The sequence below is a fragment of the Anomaloglossus baeobatrachus genome, chromosome 1 (assembly GCF_048569485.1).
Source record: "Anomaloglossus baeobatrachus isolate aAnoBae1 chromosome 1, aAnoBae1.hap1, whole genome shotgun sequence".
Lineage (NCBI taxonomy): Eukaryota > Metazoa > Chordata > Amphibia > Anura > Aromobatidae > Anomaloglossus > Anomaloglossus baeobatrachus.
In genome coordinates, this window is record NC_134353.1 from 861,161,551 (window position 1) to 861,186,741 (window position 25,191).

The window sequence follows — 25,191 nt, forward strand, 5'->3', positions numbered from 1 at the left end:
CGCCATGGGTGCACTGAGTGCCTGTAAATTATTTGAACAGTAATTGTCCGCTGACAGAGCCCCTATAAAAAGAGGGGTAAGGGGGTGGGGAGGGTCTCATCCCCTGAATGAGTGTTCAAACCAATTACAGGGGCTCATTGCTCCTATGGCGTGGCCAAACAGTTCAGTGCACCTTCCCACCATTTCCGCCCCACTGAGGGTGAACCGAGCCCCTGCTCTTGGTTTGATCTGTCATTCAGGGGCTTTAATAAGCCGATTCTACAACAGAGTGCACAGTCACTACCATGTTGCAGGCGAGGCAATACAACCAGTTAAGAGATGAAGCACTTGCATGAGCACCATAAACCTAACAGCTGTTCAGTACGAATGCCAGGGGACAAAACACTAGCAATCTAATTCAATGGATAAGTTATCAGTAGAGTTGAGTGGATCAATTTGTGGGACCATCAGCCAGGAAAATGCTCTGTGACTGGTGGACGGGAGTGTAACAGTGTGTCCCTCCCCCGCCTGTGCTCATGGTGTAATAGTCTGTCTCTCCTTGACTGTCCTGTATGTACTACTGGTGGGGGATTGTTTGTTCTTCTCAGCATGGGACTTCTCCAATCCACAACTTGGTAAACAAGAGCCAGGACTTCTAAAGTCCATTCATGTATCAAGTGTCCAGGGGGAGTTGGACTTTTCTGCCCACCTAAGGGGCTGATCCCAGGAGAGAAGAACAATGAGACCCATGTTAGTTCAGTTAGTTGGATCTCGGCTGGAGAAGGACTAGGATATATTGCCGAGGCTGGATCCTGTGTATGGACTGTCACAAATTGGAGATCAGTGGCCACGTGGGATTGCGTTTTGTTGTTCACCCTGTTGGACTCAAGGAACTCATAAGGACCATTGCCATATTTTCCCTGGCGTTGGAATACCGGGAGGCGCCCCTTGATCTTTTGTTTTGTTGTGGACTCCTTGCAGACTTGAAGGATTTATATTTGGTGCTTTATCTTTGTGGTTCTAATAAAGCCCTTTGGATTGTTCCTTGGCCTGGCGTCCCTTACTGCTCTGTCACATACCCAGTCACAGGGAGCCCAGCGAATCTCTCCCCTTCTGGGTTCACAGACACTTCTCTGCTTTGCTGGACAGGTGCGACATGATTTCTGCATCACGTTGGGTAGTCAAATTACGAGCTGGGGACCCCAAAAGATGAGATTAATGATGAACGAGTTTTGAAATACTCAAATTTGTGATACTCGTAACAAGTACCATCTAATACTCGCATTCCGAATAGTGTGTGCAATGCAAGTCAATGGGGGAATACTCGCAATTTAACGAGTAACCTGAATGCCGTACTATTCGTTCGAGTAGCAAATAGTACGGCATTCGGGTTACTCGTTACATTGCGAGTATTCACCATTGACTTGCATTGCACACACTATTCAGAATGAATACGCAAGTATTAGACAGTACTGGTTACGGAGTATCACGAATCCGAGTATTTCGACACTCGCTCATCATCAGAGATCTTCAGGACTCCAGCAAATCAATCCACCCATCTCTAGTCACCAACACTGTGATTCCCCTTTAATGAACTAAAGAATGATTGGCAACAAAGCCATACTTACCATATACCCTCTAGTGCAATTAGCTGCCGGAAAGACAGAACAGATTTAGACATTTGTCTTGGTCATGTTAACATTTGAGGGGCTTGAAGTTGGATATAAACAGGATGGATGTACTAAGCCTCCACCTGCAGATTACAAGGAATTTACAGGACTAAGATTGCAAAACATTTCCATTTAATTTCAGAATTACATTCATACAAAATGTTCTTGTTCACCGTTCAGAGAAAAGCTCTGGTAAATATTTAGTGAATACAGAGGTTAAAGGCTTCCATGTGTCACTTTCCTTCCTTTATTAAATCCTCTAGTTTATACAATTATGCAGAATTACACAGATCCGGGTACGCTCTGTAACAATAGGTAGGTGTATACTGGTAGTGGTCGAGTTTCTGACGGCTCATTCAGGACCTCCGCGCTGAAAAACACAACAGAAAGCAATTGATGACAAGCCAGGTTTATTGCAATCAAACAAGTTTTATCAAGAAGCCCAAATATTTTAATTTTTTATTTTGATTTCTTTAAAAAGAGAACCTTTGTGTCCGTAATGGCGCTGTAATACTGATTACATTGAAACATTTGGTGAAGAAATCCGCTTTGTTATTCTTCTTTAATCACCATTTGAAGTTTTCTGCTCTTATATTTTGGTGCACAGGGGCCGGACTGTACACTGGGTCTTCTCCCTGTCTGTGATTCCCCGGACCCTCCACCTGCCTCAAATCTTAAAATGAGGATAGTTGCAAAATGTTTGCACAACTACACATTGCTTGCAACTTTTCAAACCAATTTAAGTCAGAATTCTGGGTTAAATTGCTTTGAAAAAGTAAAAAAAAAATGCTGAATTGCTTTGATAAAAAAATCGGGGCCAAAGCGTAAGTACTTGACATTTTTTTAATCATTACCAGCCATGAAGAAGCCCTGTTATTTTAGGAGTTCCCCTATGCTGGAAAAGCCCTTCATTTTCCTAATCTTGAGGGGGGTTGGAGGAGATTGAGCAGCATGGATCTTGAATACAGCAAATACAATACTGTGAGGCTGATTCATCAAAGCTCTTGCGCCACAAAACTGGAGTAAAAGCTTTGAAATGGAGGGAGGAGGGAGGAGCTGCGCAATCATTATGCGACTTTGGACATTTTCACACCAGATTGAATCAACTCCACCAAAATGGGCAGAGCTGGGATGTGGCAACACAAACCACAAAACAACGCCAGAGCTGCTATGCCAGTCCCTGACTGAAATAGTATCTCTAGTGTGGCGTACACCGCTCAAAAGATGTGCCACTTACTGACTTGTGCGCCTCCTACTCCAGGAAGCCTTAGGCTATGTTCACACACTGCGTTTTTTACCTGCGTTTTGGGTCCGTTTTGGGTCCGTTTTTGCTGCAGAAATTTCTTGAGAAATTCTTGTAACCTTTCTGCAGACATTCCCCAGCAAAACCTATGGCAAAAAAAATTAGCTGTGCACACACTGCGTTTTTTTCTTAAGAAAATTCTTTCAGTAGATTTTCTTAAGAAAAAGAATGAGCATGTCACTTCTTTTCTGCAGCTAACTGCGTTTTTTGCCATAGATAATTGGCACAATAACGCAGGGAGCAACCAGCGGTAAAAACGCACCAAAAACGGACCGAAAACGCACCGAAAACGCGGCAAAAACGCAGGTGCGTTTTTGGTGCGTTTTTTAACACAGGTGCACTCTTAAGAAATTTCTTAAGAAATTTCTTAAGAAAAATCATTTTTCTAGTGTGAACATAGCCTTACAGTAAGACTGGGGTGCACTATGAATCAGCCCCTGTAAGTTCACTACATTCTGTCCTACCTGCTGTTAAACTTTGAACAGTATTTTTGCCACTGCTTTATCTAATAGCTAACTAGCCTCTTAACCCCTTGGTGACATCTGCCATACATGTATGGCGCATGTTGGTAACAGGAACATGGAACGGGCTTACAGGGGCTGGAGCAGAGCACCGACCACGATTTACAGTGGCATGTTACAGCTTAAAGTCTGACAGCGGCATTAACAGTGCACCGACAAAGGGGTACATTATTCTATGCGCTGCTCAGCATGCCTGTAACTTGATTACGTAGTTCCAATGGGTCATTACAACAGCCGGAGGGGGTCGCTTAAGACCTCAATGATTGTCGTTATCGATCTTCCTTGCAACCAGCCTGTGGCCGGGCTTCAAAAGGAGACTGTGATTTTTGCAATACAAAGCAATACTATGGCACTGCTGTATATAAGGCCAGAGTCACACTTGCGAGTGCCTCGCGTGTAACTCACGCAAGTCTGTCATTGAATCACCCGGCATGGACTCACACTCTCCGGACAGGAGCGTCTCAGCTGCATAGACATACATGAAACCGACCCGCTCCTGTCTGGAGAGTGCGAGTCCGTGCCGGGTGATTCCATGAGAGACTCACGCGAGGCACTCGCAAGTGTAGCTTTGGCCTAACACAACCGATCAGCCCATCGCAAGTTATAGTCCCCCGGGGGCGGTAAGGTACGGTACACACATAGATAGAGATAGATCTATCTCTATCTCTCTCAAGAATGCTACAATTATGTGCCTTTTTTTGGAAGGGTTGGGGGGGGCACTGCACTGCCACAAGAAAAAAAAAAAATGCTTTAAGAGGCAATCAAATTTTTTTGTGCTAGATGAGAAATTATCAATAAAGACGCTGGAAAGAAAGTAAAACCCTCGCATGACTATCAATAGAACAATAAAAAACGTTACGGATCTTGGAAAATGGCAACACCCACCCCCCCCAAAAATGTTATTTTAAAAACCTAGACATATTTGATATTGCTGTATTTATACTGATGAGGAGAAATCACATTGCCAGGTCATTTTTACCACCTAATGTACACCATAAAAACAAATTCCCAAAAACCAAATGTCAGAATTGTGTTATTTTTTTCATCATTTTTCATCACTTCCCCAAAAAAGCATGTCCTCATAGGTTTATGTGGAAGGCGGGGGGGGGGGGGGGGGGGGGGGGGTAGTTTGGGGAGAAAAAAAAAAAAGTGTTATTGACCAGGGAAAAATAGGAGGAAAAAAAACCCAAACAAAAATAGAAATTGGCAGTGTTGTGAAAAGGTTAAAAAGGACAGCACATCATGTTAACAGATCTGCTGTAATGGCAATGTCCTCTTTGAGTGCTATCATATCCATGTGACCAGAAAGGGCGGGGCCTTAGCCAACAGAAACATAATGTTGCTTCCTGGTATCAGCTATGTTGGCTGAGGCCCCGCCCCTTCTGATCATATCAGCACAGGTCCTTCTAGTCAGTTAGTAAAACGATTCTATAATAGAATTAGCATAAATAACAGATAGGGGAAAAACGGACAGGCGGGGGGGGGGGGGGGGGGGGGGTTTATGGGGGGCCGGAATCACCATCCCCCCAGAAGTCAGCTGATCGGCAAAAAGTTACTTATTCTACAAACTTTACTTGCTTGTGGTTCAAAACCTATACATCCGAGCTGACAACTAGAGGTATGTATAGAATCAATCTGATAGTGCCAGTATAGCACTGGCTATAGCTTATATAGGAAAATCCTGGTGATTGGTGCGCTTTAAACTTTGTCTAGTAGCATGAATAAAAAAAAAAAACCAAACGCTAGTTGTACCAATCTGCATGGGGGTCACATTGACCCCCGGTACCAGACAAGGCTTCCAGGCAACCTGACAGTAAACTGCTTCTGCCTAAACCGTGGGCATCATGAATTAGACACTGGCTGTGGTATTGCAGCCGTGAATGTGTGGCGCTTATGAGAAAAAAAAACCCCAAAAAAAAACCCCAAAACATTTTGAAGAACTGGTGGGACCTGTCTTGGAATACTAGTCAGTAGTAGAACCCATTTGGCTTCTCCTTGGCCCGCTCCCTGAGACTGACAGGTCTCTTTCTATGTGTATATAGGGAGAGACTGGATAATCTATAGGGTCTCGGGCAAGGAGAAGCAGTCAGAGACCTGCCCGACTACTCACCCAAGATACTTAGACTTGGATTTATGCTTCTGGTGTCCGGATTGGCACGAATCTCCGGTCAGGGTCACCATAAAGCAGCGCGTCTGTGCTAATAACCTAGGAGAGCTCCCTGGCTGTGCGCTTACTTGTATATAGTCCATCTCTTCAACAGATACAGCTTTTCTCCTGTATTTCTGCGGCAGTGACCTCAGCAGTTCACTTGTGTCTGGGGATCCGTGGACTTTACGGGGAGGCGCAGGATTCGGAGCTCCAGGCGGGTTTTCGCTGGTGGCCTGATGTGCGGTTACTGGAGGAGCAGTGAATGGGTAGATCATAGACTTCAAGGCTTCTTGTACTGGACATAAAAGAAAACCAATGACTACATATGACAAGTGGAGACCTCCCACTATAACATACACATCTCCTGCTGTGATCATGGATGTGACCATATTTGCACTTAGTATCGCCTTTAGCCTTGGTAACAATTCGGCAGAGTCCCATCCCATGTACGCATCTATCAATAGCTGGATGACACAGGATGGTCTCTGTTTATAGGGACAGAGTGATGGAGACCGACACAGCAGGGCAGAGGAACCTATCCTAATAAGTGTATATTCCAATTTTCTTTTTGTGTGTATCCCTATAGTTGTAGCTTATCCCCTTCTCCCCAGGAAATATTACTTTTTCCCTTCCCTTCTTTCAAGAGCCATAACTTTTTAATTTTTTCGTCAATACAGTCATATGAGGGATTTTTTTTTTTTTTGCTGCATGACTTGTACTTTTGAATGACACCAATCATTCTGCCCCATATTGTACTGGAAAACGGGAAAAAAAATGTTCTCATTTTACAGGATCTGGGACTGTATTAAGCTGCTTTCACACATACCGTTTTTGCAGTGCGGCTCAAAAACCTATGCAACGGATGCGGCGAAAAAAAACTGATCTGTTGCATAAGTTTTTCCATGCGGCCCGTCTGTTTGACAGATGCGGCTTGATACTGAACATGCACAGTGCAAAAAAAAAAAAAAAAAAAAAAGTCGGCCGGATGCGGTTTTTGCCGCAGGACGCCGCATCCGGCGTCCATAGGCTTGCATTGTAAATCGCAATTCGTTTTTTTCGCCGCACAAACAAACATGCCAGGCAACGTTCCATCCGGCCGCCGCATCCGGCAAAAAACGGACGCAACGCAAGGCCATGCGGCACAATACGGCGCTAATGCAAGTCTATGCGGAAAAACGCAACCGGCGGCGGCAAAAAAAAAAAAAAAAGTTTGCGTTTTTTCTGCAAAGCGCCATATTGTGCAGCACTGCAAAAACCGGATGTGTGAAAGCAGCTTTAGGGCTTCATTTTGTGCCCTGAGGTGCTGTTTTCACAGATGCCACTTTGGGTAGATATGATGTTTTGAATGCATTTTATTGCAATGTTGCGGCAACTAAAGAACGTAAATTCTGGAATGTTGATTTTATTCTTCATTATGCCGATTTTGACAGATCAGACATTTCTGAACATAGCAATACCAAATATGTGTATTTTTTTTTAATTGTTTTATTTTTAATGGGACAAAAGAGGGTTATTTGACAATGTTTCGGTTGTTTTTTTTTTTAAATTTTTTTTATTTTACTGCATTTCATAGTCCCTTAATGGATCATCTGATTGCTTCTGCTATACATATCATTGTATCAGCATCAGTGCCGCTCTGTGTAGCAAAAATCAGGGTCTCCTATGAATGCCGGCCACAGGCCAGCATTCACATGATGGTCATAGTGACATGTACAGCGGTCATCAGCACCCTGCGATCATGTCACAGGTGTGCCATTGAGCAGGAGTGATGCGTCCCCCACTGCTGGCGGCTCCACCTGTAGCTGTTAAAGGGAATCTGTCACCAGGTTTTTGCTCCCTCATCTGAGAGCAGCATAATGTAGAGACAGAGACCCTGATTCCAGTGATGTGTCACTTACTGAGCTGTTTACTGTAATTTTGATAAAATCAATGTTTTCTCTGCTGCAGATCCAGCAGTTACACAGAGCTCGTGAATATGCTGCCAGCAGGACAAGTAGTCCTGTGATGATAATCTACTGCTTATTAAACAGTGATTTTATATATATAAAAAAAAAAAAAAAAAGTACACTAAGCAGCCCAGTAAGTGACATCGCTGGAATCAGGATCCCTGTCCCTACGTTATGCAGCTCTCAGATTAAATGGCAAAAACCTGGTGACAGATTCCATTTAATTGTACTTGATGGGTGATTATATTAGCAGTCATGTACGGGGAAAGATGCAGAATCTGTGTGCAAGAACACATCAAAGGCAAGGACACGACTTTTATTGTACATGAAGGGAGTCATAGCTCCATAAAGATAAAAAAAAAAAAAAAAGCAAAAAAGAAAACGAACACACTGCACATCCAATAATCCACAGTGATCTCTGCTGCTAACCACTGCTGATAACCACTTTTCAAAAGGGAACGTTAGGTTTTTGAACACAATAATGTAACTATATAAGCCTACTGCCATTTCATGGTGAATTCTTAAAGGGAACATGTCAGGTCCCCAGAACCACAAGCAGTTTAAGGCTGGAAACACATCTATGCGAGTAAAATCGGCCCGAGTTGGCTGAAAAAAACTCGGCTGATTTTAGTTCACATTAGGTCCGAGTGCAACGCAAGTGCGATGCTTTTTCTGAATAAATTAATGATTTTACTAGCGTGTGTAATGCGTATTTTTTACTATGTCATCTGCCATTCAGCTCTGCTACATGGCCGCTGACAGCAGACACAGACAGCCATGTAGCAGAGCTGAATGGCAGATGACAGCAGACACAGACAGAGCCGCACGATCAGAATGAACTCGGGTTAACTTCACCCGACTTCATTGTCATGCTGCAGCTCTCTGTGTCGCGTCCTGATTAGTGGTCACCAGTGAAGGACTCACCGGTGACCGCTAAACTCCTGAGTGACTGACGTTAGCAGCCCTCTCTCATACTCACCGATCCCCGGCGCGGCGCTGCACGGCATTCACACTGCTGCGGCGGCTTTTACTATTTTGAAAAAGCCGGCCGCTCATTAAACAATCTCGTATTCCCTGCTTTACCCGCCCACAGGCACCTATGATTGGTTGCAGTGAGACACGCCCCCACGCTGAGTGACAGGTGTCTCACTGCACCTAATCACAGCAGCCGGTGGCCGTGTCTATACTGTGCAGTGAAATAAATAATTAAATAATTAAAAAACCGGCGTGCGGTCCCCCCCAGTTTCAATACCAGCCAGATAAAGCCATACGGCTGAAGGCTGGTATTCTCAGGATGGGGAGCTCCACGTTATGGGGAGCCCCCCAGCCTAACAATATCAGTCAGCAGCCGCCCAGAATTGCCGCATACATTAGGTGCGACAGTTCTGGGACCGTACCTGGCTCTTCCTGATATGCCCTGGTGCGTTGGCAAATCGGGGTAATAAGGAGTTATTTGCAGCCCATAGCTGCCACTAAATCCTAGATTAATCATGTCAGGCATCTCCCCAAGATACCTTAAATGATTAATCTGTAAGTTAATCCTTTATTAGAAATAAAAAACACTAACAAATTCCCTGGAAGAGCCGGGTACAGTCCCAGAACTGTCGCATATAATGTATGCGGCAATTCTGGGCAGCTGCTGACTGATATTGTTAGGCTGGGGGGCTCCCCATAACGTGGAGCTCCCCATCCTGAGAATACCAGCCTTCAGCCGTATGGCTTTATCTGGCTGGTATTGAAATTGGGGGGGACCGCACGCCGTTTTTTTTAATTATTTAATTATTTATTTCACTGCACAGTATAGACACGCCCACCGGCTGCTGTGATTGGGTGCAGTGAGACACCTGTCACTCAGCGTGGGGGTGTGTCTCACTGCAACCAATCATAGGCGCCTGTGGGCGGGGAAAGCAGGGAATACGAGATTGTTTAATGAGCGGCCGGCTTTTTCAAAATAGTAAAAGCTGCCGCAGCAGTGTGAATGCCGTGCAGCGCTGCGCCGGGGATCGGGGAACGGTGAGTATGAGAGAGGAGGGGAAAATGACCGACAGACTGTGAGAGAGGGACAGAGATAGTGACGGACCGACAGAGAGAGAATAGAGACCGAGAGGGAGAGACCGACTGACAGAGAATAGAGATTGACAGACATTGTGAGACCTCACTCGTTTCCAGTGTTTTAGGAAACATGCGAGAAATGTATTTAGGAAATCGGATGTCACTAGGATGGTGTGACTGCCGTCCCGTGACATCCGATTTTTTACACGCTCCCATAGACTTGCATTGGAGAGACTCGCAGTAGAAACTCGCAAAAAAGCAGCATGCTGCGATTTTTTTCTCAGTCCGATTTGGACTGAGGGAAAAAAAAAAAAAAAAAAAAAAAAAAAAAACGCAAATGCGAGCTGAATCATTCACTAACATGTGTCCGATTCCAATGCGGGTTTTTCTCGCATTGCTCTACTGCGAGAAACTCGAAAGTGAGAAGCAGCCCTAAGGCACATATCTAGAATCCCTGCATCTAGTAGCATAAACAGAAAAATTATTTCTAAGGATCATTTTAGGAGCTGCTAATGAGGCCAGGGACTAGTCGCAGGGGCTTTAGTTTCCTGGCTAGATGGCCCACTCAGCTTGTTAGCACACCCCTGTGGCCGTGATAACCTGCTTTACAATGACCAGCATCATGGCAGTGCGATACAAAGCCGCACATGCTTGTCAGTTCTGCACCCGTCGGCTTTCAGTGTCTGACGCCGGGTGTATGCGTCCCAGCTTTAATGAGGCTCACTGCCCATGATCTGTGGTTTCCCGCACTTCTAATCATGCTCACTGCTCCTCTCTGAAGCCGGGACACATACACCCAACTTCTTAGTAGTGCACATGACCGGAAGTGAAGGCGACTTCAGATCATGAGCAGTGAGCATCTTTGAATCTGGGACAGATACACCCGGCGTTAAAGAAACTGAAAGCCGACGGGTACAAAGCTGTATGCATTCGCAGCTTTGTAACGCGCTGCCATGATGCTGGTCATTGTAAAGCAGGTCATCACACAGGGGAGTGGGCCGACTAGCCAGGGGAACTAATGCTTTTGCAACTAGTCATAACGTTCATTAGCATCTCATAAACAATCTTTAGAAATAGTTTTTCTAAAGATCTCTTTATCTATTCTACTAGATACAGGGACGGTTAGGCAGGAATTAGCAATATGCACCCAGAACTGCTCGTGCGGCTGAGGGCACTGGAACCTAACATGTTCCCTTTCAGGCCTGTGCAAATTTTTGTTCTTTTAAACTCTTCAGTTTTGTCGCAAAACCTGAAGGATATACTGGTACAAGCAAAAACTAATGGGATTGCTGAAGTCTCATGCACAAATTGCTTATTTTTTTGCAGATTTAAATCTGCAGCATGTCAATTCTTGAAGCGTTCTTACTGCAGATTTCTCATATACTAATGAGTGGGAAAAACATTAAAAAAAAAAATATACGCATGCACAAAAACACATAAAAAAATATAAGAAAAACACGTGCTGCATTCTTCCTGCCAACACATTAGTATTTGCAGCTGATATACAGCAATTTCTTCTGCTGCAAATAATGAACAAGAAAACAAACCCTTAATTGGGCTCCTATGTGAACACTTGGGGTGGAACAATATAGAAACTATAGCAATACAACACCAATAGGGTAAACAAACAAAACACCATGCTGTCTGACAGCACCCTGTAATGCTTTCACACATCCGTTTATTTCTGAGCGGCACAATACGGCGCTTCGCAGAAAAAACGCAACCGTTTTTTTGCCGCCAGTTGCGTTTTTTTTCTGCATAGACTTGCATTAGCGCCGTATTGTGCCGCATGGCCTTGCGTTGCATCCGGTTTTTGCCGGATGCGGAATATTTAGCGTATGCGGCGGCCGGAACGTTGCCTGGCATGGTTTTTTGTGCGGCGAAAAAAAACGCATCGTGCGGCGCGATTTACAATGCAAGCCTATGGACGCTGGATGCGGCGTCCTGCAGCAAAAACCGCATCCGGCCGCCGGATGCGGTTTTTTGAACTGCGCATGCTCAGTATCAAGCCGCATCTGTCAAAAAACGGACGGGCCGCCTGGAAAAACTTATGCAACGGATACGGTTTTTTCGCCGCATAGGTTTTTGAGCCGGATTGAGCCGCACTGCAAAAACTGGATGTGTGAAAGCAGCCTAATGATTATCCCTGGGCTACAACCACCACAAATCTCTGCATGTGGAAAGATGGAGAAGACAGGCTTCACAAATCAGACAAGGACACAAACTGCAAAATACAAATACTGAGCCTAATGGGAGAGCGGTGACACCAAGGAGAAAAATAGATGGAGGTCAGACCAGTACAACAGGTCTCCTCCTGGCTAGTGCGGAGGTCATGGTGCTTAGGGGCCAGCTGCGGATCCATACCTTAGGCTGTGTGCACACATTGCGTTTTTTACCGCGGAAACGCTGCGTTTAGAACCGCAGCGTTTTCAGTGGCAAATTGCATGCGTTCCGCTTTCCCAGCAAAGTGTATGAGAAAGCCGAAAAATCAGTGCACACGCTGCGTTTCTAAACGCAACGTTTTGGATGCCAAAAATCGGTGCGGAAGGAAAAGCAGCATGTCACTTATTTTGTGCGGTGTGGCTGCGTTCTCTCCCCCATTAAATCAATGATGTGGGTCAGAACGCAGCTACACCGCAGTGAGCTGCTTTTTTGTTGCGGTCCGCGGGCTTTGTCGGCATACAGAACGCAGGCATTTACCTGGAAGCGAGGTCAAGAGGTTTCCTGTTGACCTCACTTCCTGGCAAAGTCCTGGAAAGCCCCTGGTGTCGCCAAAGTGCCCGCCCCGACCCCCCCTCCCGAAAATCCAACATGGCCGCGCGCACAGTAGCGCACCGGCCGCCCTGCTCCTATGATTTCTGTCGCATGTGCCTTGAGACATGCGACAGAAAAATGCCCCCCAGGCCCTGCCAGGTCACCCCCTATTCCCCCCGGTATTCCCCCTTACCTGTCCGGTCGCAGCGCTGATCCCCCGCGGCCCCCTCCTCCTTCACAGTGCGCGCCGGTCACATGTGCCGAGCAGCTGACAGCCAGCACTGTGTTCAGAAAGCTGTGCTGGCTGCTCGGCACTCTGCAGCTGTGACCCGGGGAGAGTGGGTGCAGATTTTTGGCACCCACTCTCCTCAAATGGAGGGTCTGCCCTCCTAGAAAATGGGGGATACGTTCCCTGAACGTGCCCCCATATTCTAGAAGGTCCAGAGCCGACGTGGGACGTCCAAATGGATTTCTGCGGACCCATTTTTTTCAAATTTTTTGATTAAATTGGAGAACAAGGTAATGATTTGGGGAGTGTTTTTTCTAATAAATTTTTTGTCATTTTTTTTTGCTTTTGTTTACTATCAATTAGTTATGTCTTGTATCTGATAGACGCCGTGACATCACTAATTGCTGGGCTTGATGCCAGGTGACATTACACATCTGGTATCAACCCCATTTATTACCCCGTTTGCCAACGCACCAGGGCGCGGGACGAGTTGGGGCGAAGCGCCAGGATTGGCGCATGTAATGGATGCGCCACTGCTGGGGCGGCTGCGGCCTGCTATTTTTAGGCTGGGAAGAGTCCAATAACCATAGCTTTTCCCACCCTGAGAATACCAGACCCCAGCTGTCAGCTTCACCTTGGCTGGTGATCTAATTTGGGGGGACCCCACGTTATTTTTTTTTTTAATTCTTTATTTATAAATTAAAAAAAAGCCTGGGGAGCCCTCCAAATTGATCACCAGACAAGATGAAGCTGCCAGCTGTGGTTTGCAGGCTACAGCTGTCTGCTTTACCCTGACTGGCTATCAAAAATAGGGGGGACCCCACGCCATTTTTTTTTTTTTTTATGGATAAATACTAAGCTAGGCACCCTTTAGTGCCACATGAAAGGTACTAAAGGTGCCAGCTTAGAATATGCAGGCGGGGGTGGGACGTTATATATATTTGACATCCATTGACGCTTTTTAGGCTGTGTGCCCACAATCAGGGTTTGCAGCGTTATGGGCGCTGAGTGTTTTCCCTGCGTCCATAATGCTGCGTTGTGCACTAGAAGCACAGTGGAAGGATTTTTGGAGATCCCATGCCCACTGTCCTTTTCTCCGCAGCATAAACTGACCGGTGGCGTGGCTTCCCGAGCCTCAGCATGTCAATTTATGCTGCGGAGACGAGAGTGTTCTCTGCAGGTAGAATAGAGCTAAAGTCTACAGCAGCCTGAACCCAAATCGTGGGCATGGGCAGCTGCAGGAAGGCTGACACTGTGTACTAGACGCCGCTGGATCATGGCCACATAGCCTTAGGCCTCTTTCACACGTCAGTGATTCTGGTACGTTTGTGATTTTTTTTTTTTAAACGTACCAGAATCACTGACATACGCAGACCCATTATAATGAATGGGTCTGCTCACACGTCAGTGATTTTTCACTGCACGTGTCTCCGTGCGGCGTACCCGCGTGTGCGCGATTGCCACACGGAGACATGTCCATTTTTTTCTGGCATCACTGATGTCCCACGGACCACGCAGTGGTGTGATCCGTGAGACACGGGCCAGAAAAAAAACGTGCTTTTAAAATAAAAATCATTTTAACTCACCCGGGTCCAGCGATGTCCTCTGCAGCCCGTGCAGCTTGCTGCTTCTGAGCCAGCTCATTATTGTCGCGCATATTCATGATGCACGACACAGCCGACCCGGAAGCAGCTGCTGCGGGGGTCAGCGCCAGCCGGATGCTGCACCGCGGGAGCGATCAGCACCATGGAGAGCGGGAGCGGGTGAGTTGATTACTGAGTGCAATCACGGGCCACGGAGAACGGAGCCCGGATTGCACTTAGACAACCCACGTGTGCCGTGATTCACGGCACATGGAGGGACATGTGCGTGTTTTACACGCCAGTGAAAAACGTCACTGTTTTTCACTGACGTGTGAAACGGGCCTAAAAGTGAGAATATTGTTGCTACAGCAACATTTTGGGTGAAGTAGCTGTGGATTCAAAATGCTTAATATACTCCTGAATAAAATCCTTGAGGGGTGCTGTGAGGTAAATCCGGAGAGATGACGATAAATCATGATATTCAAGTATGTCAGGAAGCCCTCTCCTGGTGTCAACCCCCCTTTCCCCCACACAACTGGTTTAGCAACAAACTCCATGGCCATGTCCTGTGATATGGAAATTAGGTGGCTTTGGGACAATGGACACAGGATGACTCCCTGCCGTCACCCTGTAGTAGGAGCTGCTATCTAATTAGCAAGGCTATGGAAATAGCCAGACAGAACGACTCCAGTAAAAAATGGTTCATATCTCGCAAGCCATATTTCCGATAAATATGGCAACCATAAAAATGGTGTCTCCGCATGTGGACGATGCCGGCACCCCCTTTTTATGGGAACAGGACATTGGGAAATGCCCCAGGCGTGATATCAGCCAATGGGGAACTGGCAGACAGGTCATGAGTCCCCTCGTTCTGTAGCTAAATTCATAACTGTCACAATGAGAGCATTGGCGTCTGCCTACGACGCTCCCAGGCAAAGTTATAGCCAAAATCCCCTTTGCTGGATAATTCTGATCCATGCAGGGGGAGTGGCAGTGCTTCCCTGTGAGGTCACTAAGGTAGGAGGGGACCTGGATCTGCCCAGGTTGATAACCCTACTTCGGCCATTTTCCAGCGTTCTTCTGCTCGGGGGCCTGGTTGGGACAGACCTGTGAGAGAGTTCCTGGAAACCTGGTCTACAGCGCCCCCCTGTGGCCAGACGCAACAAGGTAACTGCTGGAACTGTGTATGCCTGTTTGTAACCCATGCTTTGATTGTAACTGTACTCTGACATATGTATATTCTGTAGATTCCCTATTGTATATATTGTAGTTTCTAGTGTGCTTTAGGCGATTAAATTATATAATTAATCTTGGGCTGTTCTGTTATCTCGATCTTGAATCCCACGTCTGTGTGTTCGGCTAATAGTTACCGTAAATCGGTTGGTGGCAGCGAGTTGTGCCAAGGATTATTGTGGGGAGGCCAGTGAGATTCGGGGAGATTTTATATATTCCGCCCGCGGAGGTCGGGGGAATATATACCTTACTCTCACCGGGGACCCTTCAATAATCGGCATAAGTAGTATAGCGGCCTCCTTGCTTATTGTCGGGCAATTCCATAATTGGCCTGACTATAAGAGGGGCGCTAGGGAGCGCGTCACGTGCTCTGTCTGTCGGTCGGGAGGTATAAAGGAGGGGTGACCCCCCACTTGTTACCCCCCGATTGTGACGTACTGGTAGCCAGCGCGGGGGATTTCTGAGTGACCCCCCCGGTGGTTTGTGACATATTGGTGGCAAGCGGTGGGATCGAGATAATAGTGTGTGTGAGTGTGAGACCCATACTCCCAGACACTAAAGACTGCCTGCAGCAGCTGTGGCTGCTGGGGTCTTCAGACTAGCTCAACACTAGAGTGTCAGAGTGCAGATACTGTAAGGTGTGTGGAGGCATCAGGTGTCAGTTCTGTGTCAGTGACCAAAAGTCTGCAAGAATGGCTGAGAGCACCAGGAGCAAAGCCAAAGGAATGGCCGATGCTCAGGCCAGAGACGATGAGGAGGTTGTCCACGAGTCCTCCAGGAGCTCGACGCCAGAAAACAGCTCTGCAGAGGACATTGCACAACCGGGCACTGCTGGACAAGATGAGGAGCAGCTCGCCCAAGGGTCCTCAACGAGCCAGACGCCAGCCCTCCGCTCTGCAATGGACAGTGAAGCACCAGGCTCCGCAGCGGGCCGCAGATCACCACGTGCCATTCCACCGAGCCTGGGAGGCTCGGATAGCCTTCTTCAAATGGCTATGGCCCTACGCCAGGCTGGAGACCGGGAGGGCTACAAGGAACTCATGGCCGAGCGTGAGCGGCAAGCAGCGCGTGAAGAGCGCCAGGCAGAGCGTAACTACCAGCTGCAGCTAGCTCAGCTCCGGCCCTCCTCAGCCACCCGTGACCTTCCAGACACCAAACTTCCAAAGGTCCGTGTTGAGGACTTCCCAGTGCTGGAGAAGGATGGAGACTTGGACTCTTTCTTGACTGCTTTTGAGCGGACTTGCTTGCAGCACCATCTGAACAAGGACCAGTGGGCCAAATACCTGACCCCCCGTTTAAGGGGTAAGGCCCTGGATATCCTTGGGGACTTGCCTGCTGAGGCAGATCAGGGCTACGACACCATCAAGCGGGCCCTGATCCAACAGTACAACCTCACCCCGGAGTCCTACCGCAAGAAGTTCCGGAGCCTACAGAAGGGACCAAAGGACTCCTGGGCTGACCACCGGCGGGCACTTGCCCGAGCTGCCGACCACTGGACCCAAGGCCTGCAGCTTTCCACCGGACCGGAGATCCTGGACTTGTTCATCACGGAGCAACTCTTGTGGAACTGCCCTGAGGATCTCCGCCAGTTCATCCGAGACCAGAAGCCAAAGGGATCCACGGCTACAGCTGCCCTTGCCGATGACTACACCAACAACCGGGCCCCTGAGGCCAGGAGAGCGGCCACCAGCAGCACCTGGAGAGGGGGTAAGATGAATTCTGCGACTGCCCCACCTGCCCCTAGACTGCAGGGGGTGTCCCCCTCAACTCCCCTCTCCAGGCCCGTGGCAGAACCAAGACGGTGCCACCAGTGCAACCTACCTGGACACTTCAAGGCCATGTGCCCTCAGCGTCCCAAGGCCCCGGCTCCGTCCCCGTCCCAAGGGCCGCCCAAGGTGTATTGTGTGGGTGGGGGTGGTGGTAGGTCCCTGGACAGCTTCCAACCTGTCACCGTCGGCCGGTCTGTGACCATAGGACTGCGAGACAGCGCCTCGGAGGTGACTCTGGTGCGGCCTGACATGGTGTCCCCCCAAGACTTGATCCCTGGAAAAACCCTCGCTGTCTCCGGGATTGGAGGCATTGACCCGGCGCTGCCTGTTGCTGACATTTATGTGGACTGGGGCGCAGGGCGGGGGGTGAGGGAGGTGGGGGTAACTGATCGGATCCCTGCAAACGTGCTACTTGGGACAGATTTGGGGCAGATAACCTCCCAGTTTGGGCCCCAACCAAGGGCTGAACCTTCAGCCCGTACTGACATGCCTCCGGACAATGTTAATGTGTTATCTATGAATGATGTAAGGGAGGAGGGAGTGAACTCTGATACTTCTGCTTGCATAGACACCATAGACACACACTCAGCTGCAGCTGTGACAGGGGAGGGGGTCAGAGAAAGGTGTGACAATGCCTCTACAAGTAACCAGCCTGTGAGCTGGGATCTGTTGCCCTCTGCAGGGATAAGCAGAGAGCAGGGTGCTGCAGGGGGAGGACCAGTGTGTGGGGTGGGGGCTACCACAGCAAATGTGGGGTCCCCAGAGATTTCACAGCGGGGTTCTGTTGCTGCAGGAGGGGAACAGGCAGGTGAGATTGGGGCCGGTCCAGGAGCGGAAGTGCTCCCAGGTAAGATCTCGGTGCATGGTTCCCCCACAACCGGGGTGTCAGGAAGCCAGGTAGGTCTGCCTGAACCGGCGACTTGGTCAGGAACGGAGGAGGAGCAGGCACGACCCACGGTCGCAGCGGCTGTGGCCGCTGTCACCCGCAGTGGGAGTGCTGGAAGCCAAGGGGCCTCCCGGAGGTCCGATAGCTCTTCCCCTTCTGACCAAGTGGCAGCCGAGTCAGGTGGAGGCCAGGACACAGGTCCCGGGGTACTGACTGAAGATGTGACAGTCTCGTCGATTCTGGCCACATCTAGTCAGGGGTTTCAGGCAGCGTTAGAAGCTGACGACAGCCTGAAAGCTCTTAAGGAGCAGGCGGCACAGCCTCCCTCGGACTCGGACCCGGAGCGAGTGGTCTGGGACCAAGGACGGCTGTACCGGGCCACGGTCCAGCAGGGTTCACCGGAGGCGTGGCCCAGGGACCGACAGTTGGTGGTACCCTATCCGTTCCGGACGGAGTTGTTGCGGATCGCACATGAGATTCCGATGGCCGGACACCTAGGGATCGCTAAGACCAAGGCCAGGTTAAACCAGCATTTCTACTGGCCAAAAATGGGGGCCGATGTGGCTGCCTACTGCCGTTTGTGTGAAACCTGTCAGAGAGTGGGGAAGGCGGGGCCACGCCCCAAAGCCCCACTAGTATCTCTGCCAATCATCGATGAGCCTTTCAGGAGGGTGGCTGTGGATCTGGTCGGCCCGCTGGCCATCCCCAGCAGCTCCGGGAAACGCTTCATACTGACGGTAGTGGACTATGCCACCCGGTACCCAGAAGCAGTGGCCTTGTCGTCCATTCGGGCTGACAAGGTGGCCACCGCATTGCTGGAGATTTTCTCCCGAGTGGGTTTTCCCCAGGAAATGCTCACTGACCGGGGGACCCAATTCATGTCCCAGCTGATGGAGACCCTCTGTAAGCAAGTCCAGGTGCGACATCTGGTGGCCAGCCCGTACCATCCACAGACTAATGGCCTGTGCGAGCGGTTCAATGGCACCTTAAAGCAGATGCTTAAGATGTTGGTCGACTCCCATGGGCGTGACTGGGAGCGGTATCTCCCACACCTGTTATTTGCTTACCGGGAGGTTCCACAGGCCTCAACAGGATTCTCACCGTTTGAGCTCCTGTACGGGCGACGTGTGCGGGGCCCCCTGGCTCTGGTGAAAGAGGCTTGGGAAGGGGATTTGGCCACCCCTGGAGTGTCGGTTATCGAGTATGTCATGCGCTTCCGGGACAAAATGCAGGCCTTGACGCAACTGGTACACGACAATATGGCTCAAGCCCAGGCCGATCAGAAGCGTTGGTACGACCAGAACGCTTGTGAGAGGACCTACCAAGTGGGTCAAAAGGTGTGGGTACTGGTCCCCGTACCACAGGACAAGCTTCAGGCAGCCTGGGAAGGCCCATACCTCGTGTACCAGCAGCTCAACCCTGTGACGTACCTGGTCACCCTGGACCCTGCCCGTGGAAGGCGGAAGCCCTTCCATGTGAACATGATGAAGGCACATCATGAGCGGGAGGCATGTGCGCTCCCCGTGTGCAACCTGCCCGAGGAGGGAGAAGCGGAAACCCTCTTGGATATGCTAGCCCAGGTTAGGGCAGGCGGATCCATTGAGGATGTGGAGGTTGGCCACCAGCTCTTGGAGGACCAACGGTCCCAGCTGTGGGCCACCCTACACCCCTTCCGGGGGTTGTTTACCAACCAGCCCGGAAGGACTGACTTGGCTGTCCATCACGTGGACACTGGGGATCATCCCCCGATCCGGCGTTCAGCATATCGGGTCTCCCTGGAGGTGCAGCAACACATGCGCCAGGAGATTGACGAGATGCTGAAGCTGGGGGTGATCCAGGCATCCAACAGCGCTTGGGCCTCGCCTGTAGTCCTCGTCCCTAAGAAGGACCGAACCACTCGGTTCTGCGTGGACTACAGGGGGCTCAATGCGGTCACGGTCGCCGATGCGTACCCAATGCCACGCATCGATGACCTGCTCGATCAGTTGGCCGGGGCTCAGTACCTGACCATCATGGATCTGAGCCGGGGATATTGGCAGATCCCCCTGACTCGCAAGGCCAGGGAACGCTCTGCCTTTATTACCCCATTTGGACTGTACGAGTCCACGGTGATGCCATTCGGGATGAGGAATGCCCCTGCCACTTTCCAGCGGATGGTCAACACCCTGCTCAAGGGACTTGAAGGGTACGCGGCCGCGTACCTGGATGACATTGCCGTCTTCAGTCCCACCTGGGAGGACCACCTAGAGCATCTAGCACAGGTGCTCAGGCGGATCCACCGGGCAGGTTTGACCATCAAGCCGGGAAAGTGTCAGCTGGCCATGAGCGAGGTCCAGTACCTCGGTCACCGGGTAGGTGGGGGAACACTGAAGCCCGAGCCTGAGAAAGTGGAGGCCATCGCATCCTGGCCCACCCCCAGGACCAAGAAGCAGGTGATGTCCTTCTTGGGGACCGCCGGGTACTATAGGAGGTTTGTTCCATGCTATAGTAGCCTGGCAAAGCCCTTGACGGACCTCACCAAGAAGAAGCTGCCCTCTGCAGTCGATTGGACAATGGACTGCGAGACAGCCTTCCGGGCCCTAAAGGACGCCCTGTCCAGCCCGCCCGTGCTACAGGCAGCCGACTTCACGCGGCCGTTTGTAGTACAGACCGACGCCAGTGACTTCGGCCTCGGTGCGGTGCTCAGCCAGGTGGACTCTGCGAGCCAAGAGCACCCAGTCTTGTACCTGAGCAGGAAGCTGTTACCAAGGGAAGTTGCCTATTCCACGATGGAGAAGGAGTGCCTGGCCATAGTGTGGGCCCTGCAGCGTCTGCAACCCTATCTATACGGGCGCCACTTCATCGTGGAGACGGACCACAATCCCCTCAGCTGGTTGCACACCGTCTCTGGGACGAATGGGCGATTGTTGCGATGGAGCCTTGCGCTCCAGCAATACAACTTCACCATTCGCCACAAAAGGGGCCGTGACCACGGTAACGCAGACGGGCTGTCCCGACAAGGAGAGGTCGCGGACGGGCGCACGGGGGAACACCGGAGTGTGCTGCCCCCTAGCGCCCTCAAAAGGGGGGAGGTGTGAGGTAAATCCGGAGAGATGACGATAAATCATGATATTCAAGTATGTCAGGAAGCCCTCTCCTGGTGTCAACCCCCCTTTCCCCCACACAACTGGTTTAGCAACAAACTCCATGGCCATGTCCTGTGATATGGAAATTAGGTGGCTTTGGGACAATGGACACAGGATGACTCCCTGCCGTCACCCTGTAGTAGGAGCTGCTATCTAATTAGCAAGGCTATGGAAATAGCCAGACAGAACGACTCCAGTAAAAAATGGTTCATATCTCGCAAGCCATATTTCCGATAAATATGGCAACCATAAAAATGGTGTCTCCGCATGTGGACGATGCCGGCACCCCCTTTTTATGGGAACAGGACATTGGGAAATGCCCCAGGCGTGATATCAGCCAATGGGGAACTGGCAGACAGGTCATGAGTCCCCTCGTTCTGTAGCTAAATTCATAACTGTCACAATGAGAGCATTGGCGTCTGCCTACGACGCTCCCAGGCAAAGTTATAGCCAAAATCCCCTTTGCTGGATAATTCTGATCCATGCAGGGGGAGTGGCAGTGCTTCCCTGTGAGGTCACTAAGGTAGGAGGGGACCTGGATCTGCCCAGGTTGATAACCCTACTTCGGCCATTTTCCAGCGTTCTTCTGCTCGGGGGCCTGGTTGGGACAGACCTGTGAGAGAGTTCCTGGAAACCTGGTCTACAGCGCCCCCCTGTGGCCAGACGCAACAAGGTAACTGCTGGAACTGTGTATGCCTGTTTGTAACCCATGCTTTGATTGTAACTGTACTCTGACATATGTATATTCTGTAGATTCCCTATTGTATATATTGTAGTTTCTAGTGTGCTTTAGGCGATTAAATTATATAATTAATCTTGGGCTGTTCTGTTATCTCGATCTTGAATCCCACGTCTGTGTGTTCGGCTAATAGTTACCGTAAATCGGTTGGTGGCAGCGAGTTGTGCCAAGGATTATTGTGGGGAGGCCAGTGAGATTCGGGGAGATTTTATATATTCCGCCCGCGGAGGTCGGGGGAATATATACCTTACTCTCACCGGGGACCCTTCAATAATCGGCATAAGTAGTATAGCGGCCTCCTTGCTTATTGTCGGGCAATTCCATAATTGGCCTGACTATAAGAGGGGCGCTAGGGAGCGCGTCACGTGCTCTGTCTGTCGGTCGGGAGGTATAAAGGAGGGGTGACCCCCCACTTGTTACCCCCCGATTGTGACGTACTGGTAGCCAGCGCGGGGGATTTCTGAGTGACCCCCCCGGTGGTTTGTGACAGGTGCAGATTCCAAAATGGGGGTCACTTGTGGGGGTTTTCTGACGTATAGGTACCCAAGGGGCCCTGCTAATGTGACATGGTGCGTGAAGTTTATTTCAACTTTTCCAAAATTCAAATGGTGCTCCTTCCATTCCAAGCCCTCCCATTTATCCAAACAGAATGTGGAGAAGGAAATTACATCACAGGGTTTTTTTTCCAAAGGTCTGTGTTCAACCAACTTTATTAACACTGACAAGTCTTAAAAAAACGCACCTAAAAAAAACGCATGAAAAACGCATGCGTTTGATGCGTTTTTCTCAAAAAGCATCGTTTACAATTCTCCCCTCTGCCAGAGGGTGCGTTTTTTTCCGCGCTGAAAAAAAAAGCAACGTGTGCACATAGCCTTATTGTACAAATTTTTTGTTAAGGAAGGGGGGGGGGGGTTAACTCAGTCCATATTTACACACAATAAAATAAAAAAGTAAATAAACACTTGACAACTGACTGGTGTGACACTCACCATTGGGCTTCGGACTGCTCTTTCTATCGGGGAATCTAATGGTCGGCACATGAGGCTTCACCACCTGTAGGAAATGTGAACAAAGGCCTGATATAATAATATACACTGACAGATCACTAATATGGCACATGAGCAGGCGCCGGCTTTATAAAAGGTAAGTTTTATAAAAAATGCCACAATTACACAGAGCAGTGCCAAGCTACACCATAGGGGACCCGGCCACTCCGCCAGAGGGGACACTAGTCACTCCATAAGGTCACTTGGCTCTTCTAGGAAGAAAAGAATCTCACATAGACATCCCTTACCTTCAGGATCATTGGCTTCCTTGACACGTCAGGTTTTGTAGATACCGGTACTTCCATTCCCTACTCCTCTGCTGTTCCGCCTGGAAATGTACAGATGAACTGATAACTGGGTGTCACATTTCCTCTTATTAATCAGAGGCATCCATGCACAGTCTGTCACCACCTATTGGATTGTGTCAAAAACACACCCAAAACATATGTCCAGGAGGAACAGCAGAGGAACCGACCACGGCAGATATCCAGAGAAAAGTTGCAAAGTGTGGGGGGGTGGGGTGTGTGTGGGGTGTGTAGTGTGTGTGTGTGGGGGGGTGTGTGTGTGGGGTGTGTGTGTGTGTGTACGGGGTGTGTAGTGTGTGTGTACGTACACCATAGAGCGAGGAGCATCTCCACGTTACATTACTCAGCCAGGGGCTCTTGCTGGAGATGTCTACAGCCACAGGAGATCCGGGATCAGGCACTACCATTCAGCAGCAGTCTAGAGATGGAGATGTGGCTTAGGGAAGGTTGTGTAGATGGAAAACCTGTTTTTAATGTAACATTGTTACATAGGAGAGTTGTATGTGGGCAGCACAGTGGCTCAGTGGTTAGCACTGTAGTCTTGCAGCGCTGGGGTCCTGGGTTCTAGTCCCACTAAGGACATCTGCAAGGAATGTGTATGTTCTCCCCGTTTTTGCGTGGGTTTCCTCCGGTTTCCTCCCACATTCCAAAAACATACTCATAGGGAACCTAGATTGTGAGCCCCAATGGGGACAGTGTTGCCAATGTATGTAAAGCGCTGTGGAATCAATAGTGCTATGTAAATGAATAATTATTATTATTGGGGATTCCTTTCTTGTATAGATGTGAGGTGCCAGCCAGGAGAAATCTACTGTTGAAGGCATATTTAGATCAGGCGGTGGGTGCACTGGGGAGTGTTCATGCACTCGCAAGACATTGCTTATACACTGACACGCCCCCTGTGCACTGACTGCCTGATTTGCATATAGATTCATAATAGATTCTTAATGACTGCCACATCAGCTCTATACATAGAGATCTAATCTATAGGGGCACCCGCCTGTACACATATCACCACTCCTATAGGTATAAATGGGGTTGTCCTATATGTAGCGGAGACCCGTACACAGTGGAGCAGTCTGTGCCCTCTCCTGGGGTCAGTCTCATGTATGGAGATCTCAGTGGCAGCAGAATACAGATCCTCCCCACGAGATCCCGTCTCCAAAACACACTGTAGCAGCTGTAGGTTGTACGATATGATTGCACAGACATCGTCCACATCTGATCCTGCACTAGATGTAGAGCGGATGACAGGGCAGACGGCTCCGGTACCGGAGTCACCCTGACCTCCTCTGCCAGGGTCACAGCTCCGGCTCCATAACCTGCACTTAACGAGGCGCACAGCTCCGGAGTAACTCACAGCTGCCTCCACAAGGTGAAAGTCTACCGGCTCCGGTCACCGGGGACGAGGCTGGAACAGGACGTTCCCTGCATAGTTCCCTTACCTGGACGACCCTGCTGGCCGCCGCCATCTTACTCCCCATAGCGGCCCCTAGCGGAACTTCCGCAGCCGGAGGAAGAAGGTGGTGGTGGGATCACGTGACCAGCTGTCACCAGACTGAGGGCTGAATACAGTCATACATGGGAATAATATATATATATATATATATGTGTTTTTTTTATCTATATGTACACATATACGGTAAATGGAGAGTATTTAAAAACTGAGTACACCCGTCACATTTTTGTAAATATTTTATTATTATATTTTTCATTTGACAACACTGAGGATCTGACATTTTCATATAATGTAAAGTAGTCAGTGGGCAGATTGTATATCAGGGTAAATTTGGTGACCTAAATAACTAAACACACAGCCAATAATACAAAGAGAAACCAAGGAAAAAATGGTGAAAAAACATACCCTGCTGTAACTAAATAAAAGCATAGTGCATATAAACA

The 25,191-nt window shown here is 49.3% G+C and overlaps 1 protein-coding gene across 2 annotated transcripts; it reads right to left on the minus strand.

Annotated features, from left to right (window-relative positions):
• Positions 1–1,764: 1,764 nt before the first annotated feature.
• KGD4 (alpha-ketoglutarate dehydrogenase subunit 4) lies at positions 1,765–24,829 on the minus strand. Of its 2 annotated transcripts, none has more exons than XM_075325852.1 (4): positions 24,735–24,829; positions 22,928–22,991; positions 5,709–5,917; positions 1,765–2,019 (listed from the first exon to the last, which is right to left on the minus strand). In XM_075325852.1, the coding sequence occupies exons 1-4, from the start codon at positions 24,771–24,773 to the stop codon at positions 2,002–2,004; spliced, it is 330 nt and encodes a 109-aa protein (XP_075181967.1). In that variant the 5' UTR covers positions 24,774–24,829; the 3' UTR covers positions 1,765–2,001. The 2 variants fall into 2 exon arrangements, with proteins under 2 accessions (XP_075181967.1, XP_075181959.1); XM_075325844.1 differs by lacking the exon at positions 24,735–24,829 and adding an exon at positions 23,233–23,304.
• Positions 24,830–25,191: the final 362 nt, after the last annotated feature.

Coding starts and splice junctions, on each gene's coding strand:
- KGD4 (XM_075325844.1), bottom strand. CDS start 23,289: ATGGAAGTACCGGTATCTACAAAACCTGACGTGTCAAGGAAGCCAATG. Junction 22,992..23,232: donor GGAAGCCAATGATCCTGAAG/GTAAGGGATGTC, acceptor CATTTCCTACAG/GTGGTGAAGCCTCATGTGCC. Junction 5,918..22,927: donor GAGCAGTCCGAAGCCCAATG/GTGAGTGTCACA, acceptor TTTTATGTCCAG/TACAAGAAGCCTTGAAGTCT.